General features: G+C 34.9%; 2 protein-coding genes across 3 annotated transcripts; both read right to left on the bottom strand.

Annotated features, from left to right (window-relative positions):
• Positions 1 to 323: 323 nt before the first annotated feature.
• LOC105319696 (uncharacterized) lies at positions 324 to 10,832 on the bottom strand. The gene is made up of 14 exons (XM_034445357.2): positions 10,678 to 10,832; positions 8,463 to 8,584; positions 7,713 to 7,822; positions 6,795 to 6,875; positions 5,389 to 5,509; positions 5,178 to 5,290; positions 4,622 to 4,696; positions 3,716 to 3,879; positions 3,149 to 3,268; positions 2,347 to 2,476; positions 2,085 to 2,180; positions 1,590 to 1,673; positions 725 to 782; positions 324 to 517 (listed from the first exon to the last, which is right to left on the bottom strand). The coding sequence occupies exons 1-14, from the start codon at positions 10,770 to 10,772 to the stop codon at positions 480 to 482; spliced, it is 1,407 nt and encodes a 468-aa protein (XP_034301248.1). The 5' UTR covers positions 10,773 to 10,832; the 3' UTR covers positions 324 to 479.
• A 2,859-nt stretch (positions 10,833 to 13,691) lies between these two features.
• LOC105319507 (uncharacterized) lies at positions 13,692 to 19,807 on the bottom strand. 2 transcript variants are annotated; one of them, XM_011417109.4, is made up of 6 exons: positions 19,578 to 19,807; positions 18,576 to 19,276; positions 17,996 to 18,115; positions 17,705 to 17,864; positions 15,504 to 15,929; positions 13,692 to 14,275 (listed from the first exon to the last, which is right to left on the bottom strand). In XM_011417109.4, exons 2-6 carry the CDS (start codon positions 19,269 to 19,271, stop codon positions 13,779 to 13,781), a joined length of 1,899 nt encoding a protein of 632 aa, XP_011415411.3. In that variant the 5' UTR covers positions 19,272 to 19,276; positions 19,578 to 19,807; the 3' UTR covers positions 13,692 to 13,778. The 2 variants fall into 2 exon arrangements, with proteins under 2 accessions (XP_011415411.3, XP_011415378.3); XM_011417076.4 differs by having other exon boundaries at positions 19,408 to 19,806.
• Between the last annotated feature and the right edge of the window lie 257 nt (positions 19,808 to 20,064).

Consider the following 20,064-nt stretch of genomic DNA (forward strand, 5'->3'; position numbering starts at 1 on the left):
AAGATACTTTAAAAATCAGTTAATGAAGAGTTTTACGTTGGAATGGTTCAATGCTCAAAATGGACAGAATCAACCCCCTCCCCTATAAATCATCATTGAATTACAATTTCCTGAAAATATGCTCATCTTGTCATTGATTGCATATAAACGAGTTTCCAGAAATTCTATCCAGTTGGGTTTAGGAGGAGTTGCGATGACCAAAGAATCCACATGACTACCGGTAACTAAAGGTCTGACAGACTTATGAGTCAATCACCTTAAACCTTCTGCATCTCCCTGCGTGAAGTATATAATCATACAAACACAAACTCTTAACTACAAGATTATTAAAACAATTTTAATGAATATAAGTCATCTCTACAGTGTTTCAGTGCGATACCTTTAGAGAATCGAAATTTTTTGAGATTTTCTTTGCACAAGAAAGTGTCAACAGCTTTATTTCACAATAAATTACAACACAGTTCTCTGATAGAATTTCTTTATCTGTCCACTTCTCCAAACACAATATCCAGTGTTCCTGTTCAAACAAAGAAAACGGTGTAAGCACAAAATGAAATCAGATATCCTAATTATGTCTAATTCTCCTAGTGAATAATAAGCTTTTGAAGTTTGAAAGAGACACCAAATTACCAAAATAAGACGTTTTATAAAGTGATAAATTGCCTCCCCACTTAATCAAACATTAAGATTTAAGTTAAACATTACACAATGAAAATTTGCTTACCGATGATGGCCACTAAATCTGCCAACATGTGGTTTTTAGCAATGTGATCCAGTGCAGCCTGAAATCAATGAATAAAATCTACACTGATCTAAGCAGAATCTGATATCTTTAGGGGGTAGGAGAGCCTTTGGCATTTCAGCGTTGATGAGAGTAAAACATATTCAAATTATAATTTCAATTTCAATATTTCAAAGAGTAAAATTTCTTTCCATAAAATGCATTCAAAAATACATGTACCTTTTACAAGATAAAATCCCCAGCCTGTTTGGAACTCATGACTTAATGATCAAAAGCTGATGCTTTGACCTATTACACCATGATGTTTGACAGACATATAGTGGACATGAACTAATATCAAGTTTAAGTTTACTTTTATCAATTTATTCAAAGACAGTATGTCACAAAATTGAGGTGTCCTGTACCCATTAATAAAAAATACTGCAACCTCTAGCAAGATAATAAGGCTTCAGAAATTTATGAAGTTCTGACACTGTTTTATCATTTCAAATCTTAATACAGTCAAACTTCGTTATCTCGAACTAGTTGGGACTGTTTAAAAACTTCAAGATATCCGAGTATTTGAGATACTGAGGGTAAAATACTTAAAAAATAAGGGGTTGGGACTTACAAATCACTTCGTCATAACCATTGTATTCAAATATCAGTGTTTGATATAGTTCAACTGTACATGTATGAAAGATACTATATTCCAAGATTACGGTACATGTTCCAGAAAGGAAAAATAAAATATCTCATAACAAAATGTTTTCAAGAACATATTAAAAACTGTAATATATTAGTATACATGCATTTTACATGTAAAAAATTCCCATGTTAACGTAGCCATAATCTAACAAGAGCTTACCAAATGAGCAAATCCAGGGGCCTTGATTTTACACCTGTATGGTTTGTTAGTTCCATCTGACACCAGGTACACTCCAAACTCACCCTGTAATTAGACAGATCACCTCTTTAAACATCACGAACGCAGCATCATACACTATTTTTTTTCTTGAACTTTCTCTCCAATCTGACACACATACATTCACCTTTCAAAATCATCGCATTAGACACTGAATATTAAATAAATCAAAAGTTATGCTTCAAATCAACTCACAAAAAAAAATCAATTGAAAGGATATCCAGGGAAAATTCATTAAAACCATTTCGGATATTTTGCAAATTTACAATTAAGATACACAGTAGCACAAAAGTACTTCACAAAAGAAATTTTTTTATGGATTATAAAATATTATACAAGTTTACTATTAAACATATCATATCTGCAGAAGAAAATTAAATTGTCAACATGAAAAGATGGTATCAATGAATCAAGCACCGGCTCCGGGAGGGTGCTTACCTTGGGTGCCTCCACAGCTGTGTAAGTTGACCCCGGGGGCACATTGTAGCCCTCTGTGTACAACTTGAAGTGGTGGATCAGGGCTTCCATACTCTCCTGTTCAAGGGAGAAAACTATTCATGTTATTTGTTTGCTACTTTGTACAATATATACAGTGTATGGTAGTTTGCATTAATTGTATTTAGTTCTATCCTATCATTCATTTGATACATAGGCAATCTATGAAATCTATTTAAATCTATGTCTGATATATAACTCTGACCTTCATTTCTGCCCTTTTAGGGGGAACTATTTTATTGTCATCTGCTCTGACTTCTCCTGGAGGCATGTCATTTAAGCACTGGTGAATGATTCTGACACTCTGTCTCATCTCCTCCATTCGGCACAGGTATCTGAAAAAGTTAAATCCTCTATGACAAAAAGCCCCCAAAGGAAACATTGTGTCAGGGGTATATAATAACGTGTTCTGCATAACTCCATTGAATAAACACAACAACATGTAAGAGGTACGTTTATTTAATGATACAAAGTAACAAGATTCTGTTTAAAAGAAACTTGAATAGTTCCAAAGATCAAGAGAAGTAACTCTGCTTAAAATATAAGTGTCAAAGACAGTCACTGATAACAAAATTCACACTAAAGTCTGTTCAAATTTATTTTGAAGAAAGGAACAATGGCAGTGTCAAAATCCAAAAAAGTTGATGAAGCAATATGCAGATGGAAAAAATAATTTGAATCCATATCAAAACTGTTAACAATTCCCTACTAAGAATGCCTGATCTATAAAATTACTGCATGCAATTAAATGGAATCTCATTATTCCTATTTACAAAAGGTTCTCTTCATGTTAAAATTTAATTTGAAGAAAGGAACAATGGCAGTGTCAAAACCCAAAAAAGTTGATGAAGCAATATGCAGATGGAAAAAATAATTTGAATCCATATCAAAACTGTTGGCAATTCCCTACTAAGAATGCCTGATCTATAAAATTACTGCATGCAATTAAATGGAATCTCATAATTCACATTTACAAAAGGTTCTCTTCATGTTCTATTCCTAATCACCTGTCGTAGCAGTCCCCATGTATACCGATCGGTACATCAAACTCCACTCTGTCGTAGGCATCGTAAGGCTGAGTCTTCCTTAGATCCCACATAATGCCAGAGCCTCGAAGCATCACTCCACTGAAAGTCAAACCACGAAGTTATAGGCAGTGCATTGAAAACATAATATACTTTACTTGTACATGTATATGTAAATGAAATTTCCTTATATACCAGTATATATCAAGTTATTTGTAAGTGAGCAATCTGAGAACAGAAAGTGTTGGAAGAACTACCATTGTTTTAGCACAGGCAGCCAAAACTAAATTAGTAACAGTGATATACATGTACATCCAAAGCAAATATATTGTGACAATAATTATTGCATGTAGGATCTCAAGATATAATTTTATAACTTTTGCATTGAATAGTGTTGGACTTAACAAATTGCTTCATAGAAGTATGCATAGCTTAATGATTCTAAATTTAGTTCAATCTTGCCCACAAGCTTTTGTACACAAAAACATGAACGCTTGCAGTGATGCTACATGTATATCTCCCCTGCAACACATGGGAGGGGATAATTACCTGAATCCCCAGGCCAAAGCATCTTGAGCGGTGACTACACCTATGTCTATAGTACGCATTACCCAGATGCGGTTTTCTGTAAGCACATTTTCCAGTTCTTCCAAACGCAGATTAAATTTTGTAATAAAGTCATAAATATCATCCATTAAACCAAGTGGCAGATCCTGCAAGTACAAAAGGGAGAGAATCTATCAGAATGAAATATGAAAAATAAAGTACATGTATATTGACATTTAAACTGTCCTATTGACATTTAAACTGTCCTATACTGGCATATTTTGTACCATACTTTATAACAAAATTACCATTAGTAATACCTTATTTTCAAAATAAAATACTACATGTCAAATGAAACTGCCTTTTAATGTGATTTTATTGTTCAGATAATATTTAAGGAATTAATTTCATTTTTACCTCAGTTGTATGATAAACTTCAGATTGTTAACTGTGATAAATTACACATTATAAATCATAAATTGGTTTACAGCATTGGATAGTGTAAACTTTCCTATGTTTTGTTATATGTATCTTATATAATTCGTATTGGTCAATTACATTCCTATAATTTAATATCATACCATAAAATGCTGTGATTATTAAAGACGAAATTTTCTTTGTAAAAAATTAACAAAATTTAAATGTGTGTCAAGCAGACTAAAATAATAAAATTAAATATTAGATTTACATGTAAATGCAGTGTAAATTAACTCAAACATTATGTATACCAAAATATATATATATATATAATAAATTGATGAACTGCTGTACTTATAGAATTTGTACTAAATCACTTGATGAAATGCTGTACCTACAGTACATGTATATGTACTAAATCAATTAAAGGACTGCTGTACTTACAGTATATGACTAATTTTTTTTTAATGGACTGCTGTACTGTGTACTTACAAGTGCCACTCCTCCAGGCCTCACATAAGCAGCATGCATTCTAGCTCCTGATGCTCTCTCATAAAACTCCATCAACTGTTAAAATTAAAAAAACAAAAACCATAGCTATTATGGAAATGAAATTATTTTCCCTTGATTATTCAAGCTACCCTACATCATCTACATGGGAGAAAAACAAAAAGATATTGATCTTTGCTTAATTTTCCATATCTGAAGTATAACAACAAAAATGGAGAAAAACTTCATAACAATGGTATTGAAAGGCTGAGAATAAATTTGAGATATCAACTTTGCTATAAATACTTCTTAATTTTCAATGTTACAAATAGAGAGAGGAAAAACTTAAAAACTGTGTTTGTAAAAAGCTAAGAATTAAATACAAGACCTGGTCTTTCCTAACATTTCCATATTCAAGTCACATAACATTTAAGATCTTACATTTACCATGTTTTCCATATCTTATGTAACAACTGAAGGGGAGAGAAGGTAATTTATGTAATTTATTTTTGTGGAAGACAGAAATACATCTTGGTTTGAGGATGACAAAGACACTGACCTTTTCTCGCTCTTCAAAGAGCCAAAAGAAAGGGGACAATGCTCCTACATCAAGAGCATGTGTTCCAATGGACATCAAATGGTTAAGAATTCTGGTAATCTCTCCGAACAGGGCTATAAAGGATCAAAGAAGACCATGGCAATATAGAGTTATATTATGTGCAAAAGGAGGTACTGTGCATGAACACAATGACATTCGGCAAGAGACTTACTTCGGATATATTTGGCTCTGATTGGTACATCAATGTTAAGTAACTTTTCCACGGCTAGGGAGTAAGCTTGTTCATTACACATCATTGAAACATAGTCCAGTCTATCAAAGTATGGCAAGGCCTGAAAGAAAACCCAAACATAGTCTTTTACTCATGGTCATATTAAAAACGTTCACTTTAAAATCTTATACAATGCCTACAAAATGTTGTCATCCACAGACTCAGGAAGTCTTTTCATTATAAAAATATTTGGACAAAGACAGAGAGACTGACTCAGTTTTCATTTACAGTCCCTGAAATGTTCTATTTTCCCATTTTTCTGTGCGTTCACCGTGCGCTCATAGTGCATTCACTTGCGCTCTTCGCTCCGCTCCGTTCGCGCTCACCATTTACAAAGCACTTATCGGGTGTTCACAAAGTGTTCACCTTGTGCTCATCGTTTGTTTAGGTTTCACTTATCATTCAGACAGATAATATTATATTTAGGTTGATAACAATACATGCATGTAGTTATTTTTTCCTAATTACCGATGAAACACAATTTAAGAACAAGGGCATCGTTAAGCGAAGCATTACCTCGCGACATGACTTATTGTAGGGAGGAATGCATTATTTAGGAAAAACATGTAAATGTATCAGATCAGAATAAATATGAAACATGTATTCATATTAATAAAACCACTTTGAATTCATAACATCTATTTTATCCCAATCCCCAAGCTTTGTAGTGTATAAATTTGGGGTGGGGGTGGGGGTGGGGGGGGGGGGGGGGGGGGGAGGGTGTACATTTACGTGGTTGTACAGTTGTCCTATTCCTAGCAGAAACTCAACACATATACCTTAAAGATTAATAATTATTTAGATTCATTATTATATAAGCATACATCTGATTATGAAACGTAGATGAAGATCTAGCGATCTGTAGTCTGCTCTGGTCGACAATTCTAGTTGTTTGTCATATGTCAACCCATAGTGGTGTGGTAGATATGCAGCTATTATTAATATGAAGCAATTTTCCGATGATAAATGTGCGGTATCTATCAAAGTCTCTTCTGAATTTTGGACTAGTTGTATAACTTGTATTCTAAGTAATACGGGAAAAGTTGTCCGAAATTCAATTGCTTGTATCGATGTAAATCAGATGACTTTAATCTCTTTCCCACTTCAACTTTTAACTATGGGCAATCTTAACTCCCAAAACTCTACGAATAAATCGTTTATCTTGCAGTCACATATCATTCACTGTGCGTTCACTGTTCACTTTGAGATTGCGTTTGCACGCAGTTTGCACTCTGCGTTCGCTCACCATTCAAAAGTAGAGCATTTCAGGGACTGTAAATACATACAATGTACATATTTGTTTCAAATTTCCACATACAATAATAGGTGTCATAAAGAAAAATTACCTGTGTATATGTCTTGTACTCAATCAACTTCTCTGTAGCTCTGTGGAGTAACCCTATATGTGGGTCACATTTAACAACAGTCTAAAAAACAAATTATCAGTATTATTTGTCATATACATGCATATACATACAGGTACATGTATATGCTATAAACTACCTGCCTTTTTTAAAAGACTTTGATGATTAATATCAATCTGTGTATGAACAGCATCATGACAAAAATGGCAAATAAGTTATAAATTGTTTCTTTGATATTTCTTTAAGTATGTTATATAAAAATTATGACATGACATTTTTTATGTCACATCTTATATAAGCCCTCAGTCACTTATAACAGCCCTCAATCAAGCCTAATTCAGTGGGGCTGATATAAAGCAACTGATATACAGCTAGTAAAGGATTCGATATGAAATATGTCATTGTAATAATCTATATATATGTAGCATCAAACAGGGATATGTTGATATACAGTATAGCTTGAACAGTGACACTTTGATATATACCAGGTCTCTAGCATCAGGCAAAGATAATTGATACTTGTAGCATGCAGAAAAAGTAAATGTACATTGATGTTTATTTAGGACAATAGGTTGATATACATGTATGTAGCATTAGGCCGACATTTGTTGATACATGTATTTATGTTTATATATATATAGCAACAGGCCGACATTTGTTGATACAAGCATTTATTTTGATATTAGTATTAGACAGAGATATGTGAATATATGTTGCATCAAGCAGCAGCTGCTTTCAACATTTGGAAATATTCGCTGCAACTCAGATGAAAAGCTTTTCTTGGAAGAGCTTTGCTGAATGGCACAGTTAAAAAAGGTAATATAATATTTTTTAAATTCATGTTTCCTGTTTTCTTTTTCTTAAGAAATAAGGTTATACGTAAGAATAAGTGTTATGTACCTCATTTTGAAGTGTTGCGATCAATCGTAATACGCCGTGAGCCGCAGGATGCTGAGGTCCGAAGTTCAAAGTGAAGTTAGACACCTTGAGGTCAACTTCTTCATCACTCACTAGTGTGAGGGAAAATAAACACTGTCAGCTCAAAAACACTTGTAAGTTCATAAGTGCCAACATAAAGGTACAGAGTAATTAGCACTGTGGCCACATTAAGCCCTCAGTTTGTATATGGGTGATTGACTAAGGGTCTAAAAGAAGTGCACATGAAAAAATTAATGACAAACTCATTACAATGAATTAACAACCTCCTTGAATGCAAGTAAAATTACAAATCTTTGCCATTAACACCTGAAAAGCATCATTCTGAGATCCAAAATATTCCTTCATAAAACTGTTTAAATATAATAACTCTATACTTACTTCCATTTCATGTTTCAATTCACATTTTAATGATGACAATTTAACTCTGTAAAAATTTAAAGTGTCTTGCTGATATCAGCATCAGTGCTGCATTTACGTTAATGCTTAGAGATATCCCTGCAGGGAGGTATTGATTTAACAATATGGCAGCACCCATGGATTGCAAGAATTAGTTATTCTTAATGGTATATCTTCTTACTGAAGAAAGATATAAGTACAGGAATCTAACTGGTTTTCAGAAATCATTAAATACATCAAACTGATAAATATAACCCTTGATTTCAACCCTTTTTATGTTCACTTAAAAAATAAAAAATAAAAAAAAATACGCACATTCTGGTGGATAGTAATTGGATATCTCTGGATCTGGATACAACACTGTTCCTGTTAATTTTTCAATCCACTCGGGGTCCGATAAAGGATCCCATCTTACTGTTCCAGCAAAACGAACTTGGCTATACAAAATAAAAAAAAATCAATGAATAACGCTAAGTTGAAAAAGTTATGTTTCCATTTCATCTGGGACATGTATATACTGGTATATACTATAGATATGTTTTTAATTTCACATTGTCCACGGTCAGACAATTTTCCGTGAACATGAAGCCACCGTGACTACTGAGCTGTGCATTCACCATCTCAGTGTGGGCCGCCATTACAGATGTAAACAGGATTTGGTGATTATAAAGTCTCCCAAATGAACGAGGCCAGCATTGGTGGTAGTGATGACCCACATGGGTCAAACTTTACAGACAAAAAGATTTAATACTTTATTATTTCTATTTCTGAAATATGATGATGTTCCCCAGGGGTCATTAACTGTGTATCAGATAAACTGACATGACCCATGGAACAAGAATATATATGGTTTACGTGTGGAGATCTCATCCGTTTTCAAGATATTTGGGCACTTCCTGTTCAAAGGGGGGGGGGGGGGGGGGGGGGGGGGTCAGGACCACCCCCAGGGCCCATGACTTACATACCATTTGATGCCTCTTAACACAAAGAACAAGAATATATATATATATAGTTTGGGGGTAGGAATCTCAATGGATTTTGAGATATTAAGGCACTTCCTGTTTCCAGGGGGGGGGGGGATGGAACCACCTCATATGGCCTATATACCATATGATGCCTCATTACACAAAAACAAGAATATATATGGTTTAGGGGTGGGGATGTCAACGGCTTTAAAATATTAAGTAATTTTTTTTCAAACCTGGGGGTTGGGCATGACCCCAGGGACAAATCTAATGTACCATATATTTTGCCCATAACACTCATTATATGCATCTAAAGATCTCATGCCAATATCTTTAACGGTTTTCAAGATATAACCATTTACAATATAGTGTATAAAATTTTTCCAAAAGGATTCAATGTTAGACCCCACCCTCATTTGAACCCAAAATATGGTTGACCGACCCCAAATTAAAAAATTTTAAACAGGGTGCATACCTAGATATGCAGGCTTATCATATCGCATATCCTAGAGTTTTGTACCATTCTGTTCAGCTATCTCTGTGAAACACCATGGACAAGTTCAGAGGCGAGAAAGAAGAAAAAGAGGAAGAAGAAACTGTACAAACTACGTTTGGGAGACTTGCTAATGCACTGTGCATGATTGGGGCCTAAGTTTCCATTTGCTAATACATGTAGCAATTAAAATACTTTCAAAATAAAATAAAATATTGATATGATTTTAGACAATTAATGTAATCAAACAACTAATTATAACAGAATTCGTTTCATCCTTTTGGTTTTTTTTAGAGTTTAACACCCACTGCGGCCCTATCAAAGCCATTGTTGTGAAACTGTGTGCTGCATTAATTGTCCTTATTGTAGACATCTCTTTATAAAACATCCTTTATACCGACATTGTCTGCAATTGGCTGTTTACTTTTAAACTTGATAAATAGAGTCCAAAATTACGTTTTTCTCATTTTTTTCAGGCCCTAAATTTCTGGTGCGCATTATAGACCTGTGCATATTGTATTCGACAAAATTCTTTCATTTTTCTCATAGCTTTAACTGCCATCTAGTTTTGGATATAATACCCTAAATGCCAGGGATAAAAATAAGAAGTGCAAAATAAAAACTTGACTTAAGGTAACTTTTTATATAAACCTGCATAAATTTATACAAAAGCAGCAACATATTGTTAGAAAGTTTCTCCATAAGCCTATATTAGGTAAATTTATGTATTAGGATTGATCCCCAAGAACTTTTGTATATACTGAGGGACCAATTTCCATGACAGTGGGGTTACAGAAAAAGTTGTTTACCAAAACAAGTAACATTTTTTCTATGCCATGTGTAGAGCAAATATATTTCTTTCGTATTTTTTTGCACTTCAAATTTATATTCCATTTGGGATAGTATATGCCAAGTATGCTATTATATCACATTTGGGCGATTGGTCCCAACTGTTGAAGTACAGAGAAAATTCGAGCAAGTGTATATTACGAAGTCAAGGGCATTAGCACATCTTAATTATCAGAAGTGCCAGTACAGGATAATTTTTAGACTGTGAATAGTTTAAGCTTACCAAGCCGGTGCAGCTGTTTTTAACAAAAGTGAATGCCAGTGGTTTCTTTTAAAAACGGGAGAAAGTTTTCGTAACAGTCGACCTGCCGCCGCCATTTTGACGGATCTCCCGGAAGTGGTCGCCTTATCAATTAAAGTCGAATCAAAATCGAACTACTTTACTCGTGCAACAATCCGATTTCGGATATGAATTACTTTATATGATTAAATATTTTTGAACGAAATAAAAAAAACCCAAAAAACAGTTGTCTGAAACAGTTAAAAATGATTTCAGAGCAATCATCTTCCATGTCTTAGATTCTAGGTAAATGTACGTCCTTGCAAGTTTTTAATTAGCTGTAGATTATGTTCAGCATTTCATTTATCACTGTTTATTGCACGCAGAGATGCAAATGATATCAAGTTGAAATGAATGAAAGAATATTCTTCATTCAGTTATACGTCCATTAATTATAATATGATTACATTCACCTATTTAACGGGCATCTACTCTTCTAGCGTATTTCAATTACTGTAATTGTTTGTTCAATTCACAGTAATATTATTTCATCCTTATGAGCTTGTGTGAAAAAATTACAATTATTAGCATATTGGATGGCAATCTTTTTTAACTCACGTACTGTTTCACACTAGTCTGTGTCGCAACGGCAAAGGTGCAAACATGACGTCCGCTGTGCTTTTCCACTGTTTTCTGTGTAATCATCAATTGCGTCACGACGGTCCCTTTTTGCTTGATGTACATGTACCTGCCAGATTATCTACTTTTTGTGAAGATAATTTTTTTTTGGGGGGGGGGGGGAGGCAGCTAGGGTATTTTTATTTATTTTTTTATTTTTTTTTTTTTTTTTACAGAAATAGTTTCCAATCATTGACAATGCCCATTCCGATTTTCGCGAGAAGCTTCACCTGAGACGAGCGCGTACTCATGGCACAGATTAAGTTTTCTTCCAATTTAGCTTTACCTCAAACTACATGTAGGCTTAAAACACTGAATAAGTTAATCGCCTTGTTTGGGAAGAGTATGCATGCATGCAATTATATGATTGGCGAATGAAAACACAGAGCACAGGAGTCGGCGATTTTATCAATTTCTGGAAAATAAATGAGAAACAGGCAAAAATCCTACCAGTGAGCTTCGTGAGCGTAGCGAAGCTCACTGGTAGGATTTTGCTTGTTTCTCATTTATTTACAACAAATTGATAAAATCGCCGACTCCTGTGCACAGAGGCTCGTCGACTAGAATTTTTTTCTTATATTACAGACTTTAGATAAGCTTTAGGCCTAGAATATTGAATTATAAGATGCATTCGGTTGTAACGTTCTCTTCTAAGAAGTGATAAATATTGTACACTTAATTATGAGCAAACAAGCACATTGGCGGATCGGGGGGGGGGGGGGGGGGGTCGGAACCCCATCCCCTTTTCTCTAGGACATATGAATTTTTTTTTGAAAACTTTTAATGCCTATTTAAAGGCAATTTTCCCCATTTATAATATGAATACTGTAATTATCTCAAATACATGCTTTTAAAATTGACAAGTCATCGAGTAAAACGACGTTCAAGTACGAGTACACGCACTCGTTTTACCGCCTTCAAATGTATTGTTAAGTTAATTAACTTAGGTAATTATAAGAAGTTTTACTTCGTTTCATGCGAAAAATACAAAGAAAATTACAAGACCCGCTTTTGCAGGTTATGCTTTTTTTCTGGAATGCTAGCTATACCTTCATACCCACATGAAACACACACAAAAATTGTTTTTTGTTTTAAAGAATCGGAAATTCTGTTACTCTGTTACAAAAATACCGTGTAAAGGGTTTGTATGTAAACTTTTTTGAAAAATGCACAACTTTTAAAAGCTTCCTATATATGACAACATCTGTACTACTACCGGGTGATGTAGCGCACACATTACAGATGTCACATCAAGTTCCCTGGGACGACAATTGCTTGTGCCATTGTATTACACATGTACCATCTATTCAGCAGATAAATTATTTCCATTCTTTTGTCATATCATATCATTTAGACTTTTATTTAAGAAGGCAATCGATTGAATTCAAAATCAATAAATATAGTTCAGAATTTAAACTTCAAAGACATAAAAAAAATTACCAAAAAATCTATTTTTATAATATCTTGTCGCAGTTTGCCTGAATTATTTTTTGTTTCTTAGTTTTTCTTTTCTATTTAACATAGACGCACGTTCTCATTGATGGAGACTTGTTTTTTAAGGCTAGAAATTATGCAAATCTTCCTTACTTTAACCAAATCGCAAAAAGCTCAAAATGCAATGTACTCTGATGTTGAGATAGATATGAAATAGATAGTGACGAGATAAATGTTCATTAAATTTACGCACGGAAAACGTTCAAAAAGTCCTTGTTTTATTGACAAATAATGAATTTTGCCGCGTTAGCGGGTTAGGTAAATTTTTCCTGCAATGATCGCCACCTTCATAACCCGCATGAATCATCAAAGAAAGCATTTTATTGTTTATATTAACATCTTTCTTTAACTAATTAATAAACTGATCATGAAAAGTTAGTAAAATTCACTATATTACTGTTAATGTACAAAAGTACGTTAGCTAAAAGAAACAGCCAAATCTTCTCCTGTGAGACTTTGAGTCTGGCATCGTCATGATTATTTCGTGCAGTCCGGGATTTGACTAAGGTTGCTGTAGATTCAGACCAATCGATAAACAGGGCGTGTCAATATCAGTCCTGTCACTTTCAGCCGCTGTAGATTTCGACCAATCGATAAATAGGGCGTGTAGATTTCAGTCTGGATGTTTCTACAGAGCTATGAATTAATTATAAGAAATAGAGGAAATTATGCTTGGTAGATGTAAATATATTCAAATGTTCATCTGTACATGTATGTGTAATATTAAAAAATGGATTTTAAAAAATCAAATTGTCATGGTTTCACATCCAGTGGTACTTTTTCAATTTTTAGTAAAATCAAATTGATAATGATATTTTGGAACGTTAAAAGAAAAAGTGATGGGAGAGCTTTGCATAACTGTTTCATTTCAAATAATTCTATTCGGGTACCAAACAAAGACAACAGACAACAATAATCATTAAACATAGAGTTCATCCTCTGATTTTGTAACTAACAATATCCAGTTCTGTCCTAAACAATTCAAACACTACCGCCACACCCATCTTCTGCTCAGTGTTATTCAGTTGGACCGTTTCCGTCATCCCTTGGGGACAGACAAGTTTCAGAACCCCTCTTCGAGTCACGGAAATGCGCACTTTCCCGCTGCACAGCGATTCGTCGTAACGTTTCCTGAACAACCATGACCTTGAAGCAGAGATGAAAGGTTGATCATCGTGTAACGACCCATTCTGAAGGCCATCGGCACTGATCCCCAACGAGAGGTAGCATGGTATTGTTCTCACATCGACGGGTTTCTCCTGACGAACATTAAGAAGCACCTCTTCTCCATTACGAAGTCGTCTGCTGAGGCGACAGGTGGAGCGTAGGTTGACATGCTTTAAGCGGAGCAGACGTTTAGTTCCTCCCACCGACTGTACATTGGTTCCCATGGTTTCATGAAACTTCATTGGGAAGTGTGCCTCCGACTCTAAATCAAAGAGATTAAAAAACTTCAGCTTAATGTATCCCACTCCTCAATGTTGTTGTATCAAGATTTTCTTGAGAAGTATATCATTGAAATCTGTAGTCAGTAGACAAAACAAACTTAAAAAATACAAAGATAATGGGGGATCAGTATCCATCCCTCTGAGTTATGGCCCATTTAATTTGACCTTTTTGCACCTAAAATGCAATTTCATCCTGATTAGGATTTGTTGTCAGTATTTTTGATTAAGCAAACTTATTTCTTCAAATATTGTTTTTAATTATGCACAATGGTCACACTGAATAGAGGGATTACGAAAAAAAATTGTACAAAGCTGCATAACTTTTTTTTGTGTGACCTTTTTGCACTTAAAATAGACAATTTCTATAATAGTTACAATTTGATTTGAAATAAAAACTTTTTGAATATCAAGAATTTTATAAGATTAATCCAGTTTGCCTAAATATGTATTCAGTATCATTTTGACATAATATAACATGGGGGTCAGTGATGTCAAATTTTAGATATAGGGCTTCAAAGGTAAAATTCTCGCAAAATCTGGCTTAAAAAAATTCAGACATGTTCTATATATATGCATGATTTTATGCTAAACGGCTATCATATTCTCAAGATTTGATTTTGTACATGTCACACAGAACCTATAAAATATGTTACAAACATATCAAATGTTAAAAATGTGAATAATGAATAAAGTATAATAAAAAGAAAAGTATATTGAAAATTCATAAAATTGCTTGTTTCTGTCATTTTCGTCTAAAAAGCCTTCCGCACGAAAAAATAGTTCCCCAAAAAACTTGTTTGTTTCTTGAATTAAAATGGATTTTCTTTATGAATGTTGTGTAATTAAGAAATAATAATCTATCTGTGATAATTAAATAAATAAAATCATATTCATTTTAAATATAATGATCATCTGCGCAATGAAATCAAAACATGAGGAGTGAGATACCTTAATTAACTAATACATCGATGCTTTTCATTAAGACCTTTTTTATTCCAAAGAAATGTAACATATTGAATTTTTAAAATCTTTAAAAAAAAAAATCCATTTGAACAGATGTTTTTGAATTACTGTCTTCAAACCAAGAAAAAAACAAGTCCCAAAATAGATTTTAGCATTGAATGGCAAATTTAAAACGTATTGGCATTTCATACTGTACAAATAGCTAAATATACATTCGACTAAATCAACCCAAATTTTGATACTTACCTAATTCTATTTGGAGATCCCCAAAACGTAAGTTGAACACGAGCCATGGTTTCTTTTTCTGGTCAGCCTCCATCACATACCTCTGGTCGTCACAGAAAACAATCAGCTGGTCAGAGTCTCTGGAGATCTTAACCTGGTAAGAACTATCGTAGGTCTTTACGATCACAGCAGTCTTTAAGTCGGGGCACGTAGAAAACGAAGAAAGTCTCCGACTTTGGACAACGGGGTCGCTCTCTATTGCACCAATGGCTACATCCCCACTTCCGGTTACGTCAAGCGTGACGTGCTCAAGGTGATCCATTGGTCTGTTGCTGAATGTGACGCCATCGGATTCGATGAAGTTCCACGCGGCACACCGGCGGTCGTTAGAAAGTTTGACGTTCTCCCCACATGATTTGAACGATAGAGTTTGACTGACTTTTGATTCTAAAATTAGAAAACAGTGAAGAACAACAAGGGTATTCGTGGTGGTCAATGTTAGTGGATAGTCATGATTTTTCTGGTTCGTGGCGACGTAAATAAACAAATTCTTGTATATACGTTCGAGTGGTATTTATTCATGGGCAAGGGTTACCCGCAAAAGCCACAAACATTGGTCCCCCACGACCAATGGTGATTCCACAGTATTTAGAATTTAAACCTATGACATTTCATTAACATTATACGAAACACAGGCACGTAGCATCGTTTTTGAAAGTTGGGAGGGGGGCAGACTCATCCCAAAAATATTGACAAGCAAATAAATTTAAAAAAAACCAAAAACCCAACTTTTCAAAATCTTCAAAATCCTAATCGGGGGGGGGGGGGGGGGTTGGGGGGTTGGCGTAGTATCTATACTCTACATTTCTTAAATGGGAGAAATTCCTAAGAATAATCACGAGAATATCACAAAAGTCTTTAATTGAAGACTCCAAAATCTCTAGAAAACGGGACCCCACATGGGCTATGTTCTGGATCCATGGGGGGCGCCTCCTCTACATGTAACTGTAAATCCTGGATCCGCCCCTGCTTTGATTATTTTCTCTATTTTCATTCCGCTATTCAAGAGTTTTGCACTCACTGTTAGGAATTTGGAAATGTCTCGCAGGTATTCTAATTCACATATGATTTTATTTTTGCTAACCAAATTATAATCTTTTTAGTATAATGATTTCATTTTTTAAAGTGTTTTAACGAGGCCGGGTCTAATTTTTTCTGCCCTAGATTTTTGAATTAAATTTTTTACACGAATTTCTACTGATATAATTATTATTTTAAGATAAAAAAATAAGACATTTACCATACCGTTTGTTTAAGGGGTCATCTCAAAGTCTGTTAATTTTTAACATAGGTCCCTATGGGATTTTGCTTGAAATGCATCAATTTTGCACATTTTTTACAATTTTCTTAAACTTCTGCCCTAGGGATTTCTTTTTCTATTCTACTTATTAAAGTTATTGCTAAAAGGCATCAAATAGTCAAATAAAAAAAATCTTTTACCTCCTGGTTTGTTCCAGGGGTCTTATCAAAGTTGTTTTTCGTATGCCCAATTTCCCAGTTTGTCAGATAATGGCTATTTTTTATTTGACAAAGACGAAAATGGTGATCTTTATAATATTATTAAAACATTCAGACATATTTTAGTAAATAGATAAATATATAACATCACACATTAAAGGTCATTAATATAAAATACATGGTTACTGTTTTGAAATATATGAATTAAGCTATATTTAGGGGGGTTAAGAAAACGTGACAGAGGGCTAGGCTTGCTGAACCCTCTTCACGTTTTCAACCCGAGCCCAAATATAGCTTATTCTTCGAGACATTTATGTTTATTCCACAATATAATATCAATTTTACGCACCAAACGAGCTATTTTCAACAAATTTCGCTGAATATGTGCAGTTGAAACTATCACGCCATGGCGTCAACAAAGCAAAAAGATGACGTCACAATACAAATGAAACGCTGCGCGAAAGCGTGCGTACTCGTTCTGTACTCGGCCTCGTTAAATTCACTTTAATTTGTTAACCCTTCTTGTAGTTTGCAAAGATAGTCTACAAATACTCTACACATTAATGATCAATACATGTAATAAATGAAATATTTTAAGATATACGTTAACGACATTGGAGTTGGAATTTATACCCTCTTGACAAAAAATTTTTTTTTAATGAAATCCTACTTATGTTACTAAACAATATGCGCCTAAAACTTACTTAAAGGATCGGAGGACCACAACATCTCGCGCCAAATCTCGGTTTGTTCGTGAACTTGAAGTCTTGCTTTTAAAAGCTTCTTCATCCAAGGACTGGATAAGTTTTTGGCCAAACCCGTAAAATTCCCACCGTACAACAAAAACTTGCAATTCTGCAATTCCTAAAAGAGTAAATAGATGTATAGGCTAACTTTAAAGACAAACCACATTGTAGAGCAAGCTAGAGCGGTTAACATAATGCATCTGGGTATCATAAAAAGTCACGAGAACATAAGCATTGGTTAATTAATACCTTCAAAGCTAAGTTAGATTGACTCAGTGTAGACGAAAATAATTCTAGTCCGAGTTCTAACATGGCTAGGACTTCACCCTGCCGCTTGTTGCTTTGCATGCCCATTACGTCTTGTAAGTCCTGCAAAACAGTATCAGGGTTCATACATGTACAGCTGGCACGTAGCATCAGGGGGGCCGGGGGGGGGGCATGCCCCCCCCCCCCCCCCCACTTTTTCTCGCAGCAACAAATTTTTTAAATTTTACATATTAAAAAATGAATTATAATGGAGTCCCCCCCCCCCCCACTTTTTTGGAAGTAAGTAAAAAAATTGATATGAAAATAAGTAAATGAGGAGTCAAATTGAAGTTATACCCCCCCCCCCCCCCACGGATTAGGATTTTGAAGATTTTTGGAAACTTTAAATTTCCTTTATTTTTTTTTTTCTTGTCAAGATTTTTTGGATGGGTCTGCCCCCCCCCCCCCCCACTTTCGAAAACGATGCTACGTGCCTGTTCAGAAGTTGTGTTTTCCACAAAAAGCAGTGATGATTTTTACAAAGACATCTTCATAAGCTTGATTAAATAGATCACAGGTTTACCTGTAAAAAGGACAGTTCTCTTTGGTTTCCATGACTAATTGTTCTAACAACGGTCATTGCTGAATACAAGTGCAGTGGATCGTCCCGGAGTGACCGGATCTGCTCCGTTGTTTGATTCTGGCTGTCAGCAGAAGTTAGTGCTGCTATGCTTCCCACAGAGGAAACTAGTCTATTCCAAAACAGTTGGAATTTTTCTTCTATCAGACACATTTCCGAGCCGAGATCAATGATCTCATTTCTTAGTCGGCGAAGTTCCCATAGGGCCTCGATCGACGCATCGTCGAAGCTAAAGTCGTCTAAATTCAAAATAAGCGTGGAAGACACAGGTATATCTAGACTTCGGGTATGCACGTCTTTTCGAACTTCATATCGACAGCTACAAATGCCGTGGAGTGAAGTCTTGACGTGTTGACAGACACGGTTCGGTGTTTTGGTGAGCTCGAATAAGTCTTCGTACTGAGATTTGATCAAGTGTCCAGAGAAGTAAGATGGTTTCGCGGTGGGACAAGTACAGCATCCGTTCTTATACCACGAGTGAAAAAGATCGTGACGATGAAGATAAAGAAGCTCTCGAAGAGAAAGATGCATCTGTTGCAGCTTGAAATCTAAGAGATTCTGAAGTAAAGCTGTTCCATGTTTCAGGGTAAGAATTCCTGCCCGGAAAAAGCGCTGACAGTCTTTGTCCGAAATCGACATGTTACCTGTTGAGCAAAGACATATTACCTGTAGTGAAAATTGAAAGATATATCCATTGTACGGCTCTATGAGAGAGAGAGAGAGAGAGAGAGAGAGAGAGAGAGAGAGAGAGAGAGAGAGAGAGAAATGTACTTACGTTTTGAAATTTTAAAAACCTTTCTCCAGTTCGATACGGATGATATCGGCCTTTGCCAGAAACTTAAATTCTCCTTCTAGATTTGCACAATCAATAATCTTTCGCATATCTTTACACAAATAATGTCAATAAAAAACGGAATGTTAAAGTTTACTTGCCATTTTTCTCACCCAAGTTTCAACGCTGTTTTTTCCATTAAATTTTTACTCCGTGTGAATACGTCCTTCGTTCTCCGATGAGGATCAAAAGGACACTTGTTCTCTATAAAATACACCACTCCTAATTATGTTTAGTCCGTCTGAATAATGACGATAGAAAATAATCTTAAAGTGATTTGTAATAGGATAATCTTTGTTTATTTTTCGAGGTACAGTAATAGATTCCAAAGAAGTTTAACAACCCCTATAGTTACGAACATGGCGAGATTTCTATGTCTGTCTCCATACAATGGTTGTTCATTGTACCAATTGTTCTATTTTATTATTCAAAGCGGACGCATTTTTATTAAAAAGAGTAATTGTTGAAGCCTTAAACCGGAATGGTTTTAAATTGATTGATTTAACACGGCGATTTATACCTGGAGTGGCAAACTGCACCACAAGCACTTGAGCGGCCTTGATAGGGATTTACCAATTCAAAATAGAAGGGACGAAGTTT

This window comes from Magallana gigas, chromosome 2 (assembly GCF_963853765.1).
Source record: "Magallana gigas chromosome 2, xbMagGiga1.1, whole genome shotgun sequence".
Taxonomy (NCBI): domain Eukaryota; kingdom Metazoa; phylum Mollusca; class Bivalvia; order Ostreida; family Ostreidae; genus Magallana; species Magallana gigas.

Coding starts and splice junctions, on each gene's coding strand:
- LOC105319696 (XM_034445357.2), bottom strand. CDS start 10,772: ATGGCGGCGGCAGGTCGACTGTTACGAAAACTTTCTCCCGTTTTTAAA. Junction 5,510..6,794: donor AGTACAAGACATATACACAG/GTAATTTTTCTT, acceptor GTTTTCTTTCAG/GCCTTGCCATACTTTGATAG. Junction 5,291..5,388: donor CAGAGCCAAATATATCCGAA/GTAAGTCTCTTG, acceptor GATCCTTTATAG/CCCTGTTCGGAGAGATTACC.
- LOC105319507 (XM_011417109.4), bottom strand. CDS start 19,271: ATGTCGATTTCGGACAAAGACTGTCAGCGCTTTTTCCGGGCAGGAATT. Junction 15,930..17,704: donor GTGGTCCTCCGATCCTTTAA/GTAAGTTTTAGG, acceptor TTCTAATTTTAG/AATCAAAAGTCAGTCAAACT. Junction 14,276..15,503: donor GGATCTCCAAATAGAATTAG/GTAAGTATCAAA, acceptor TCTTTGATTTAG/AGTCGGAGGCACACTTCCCA.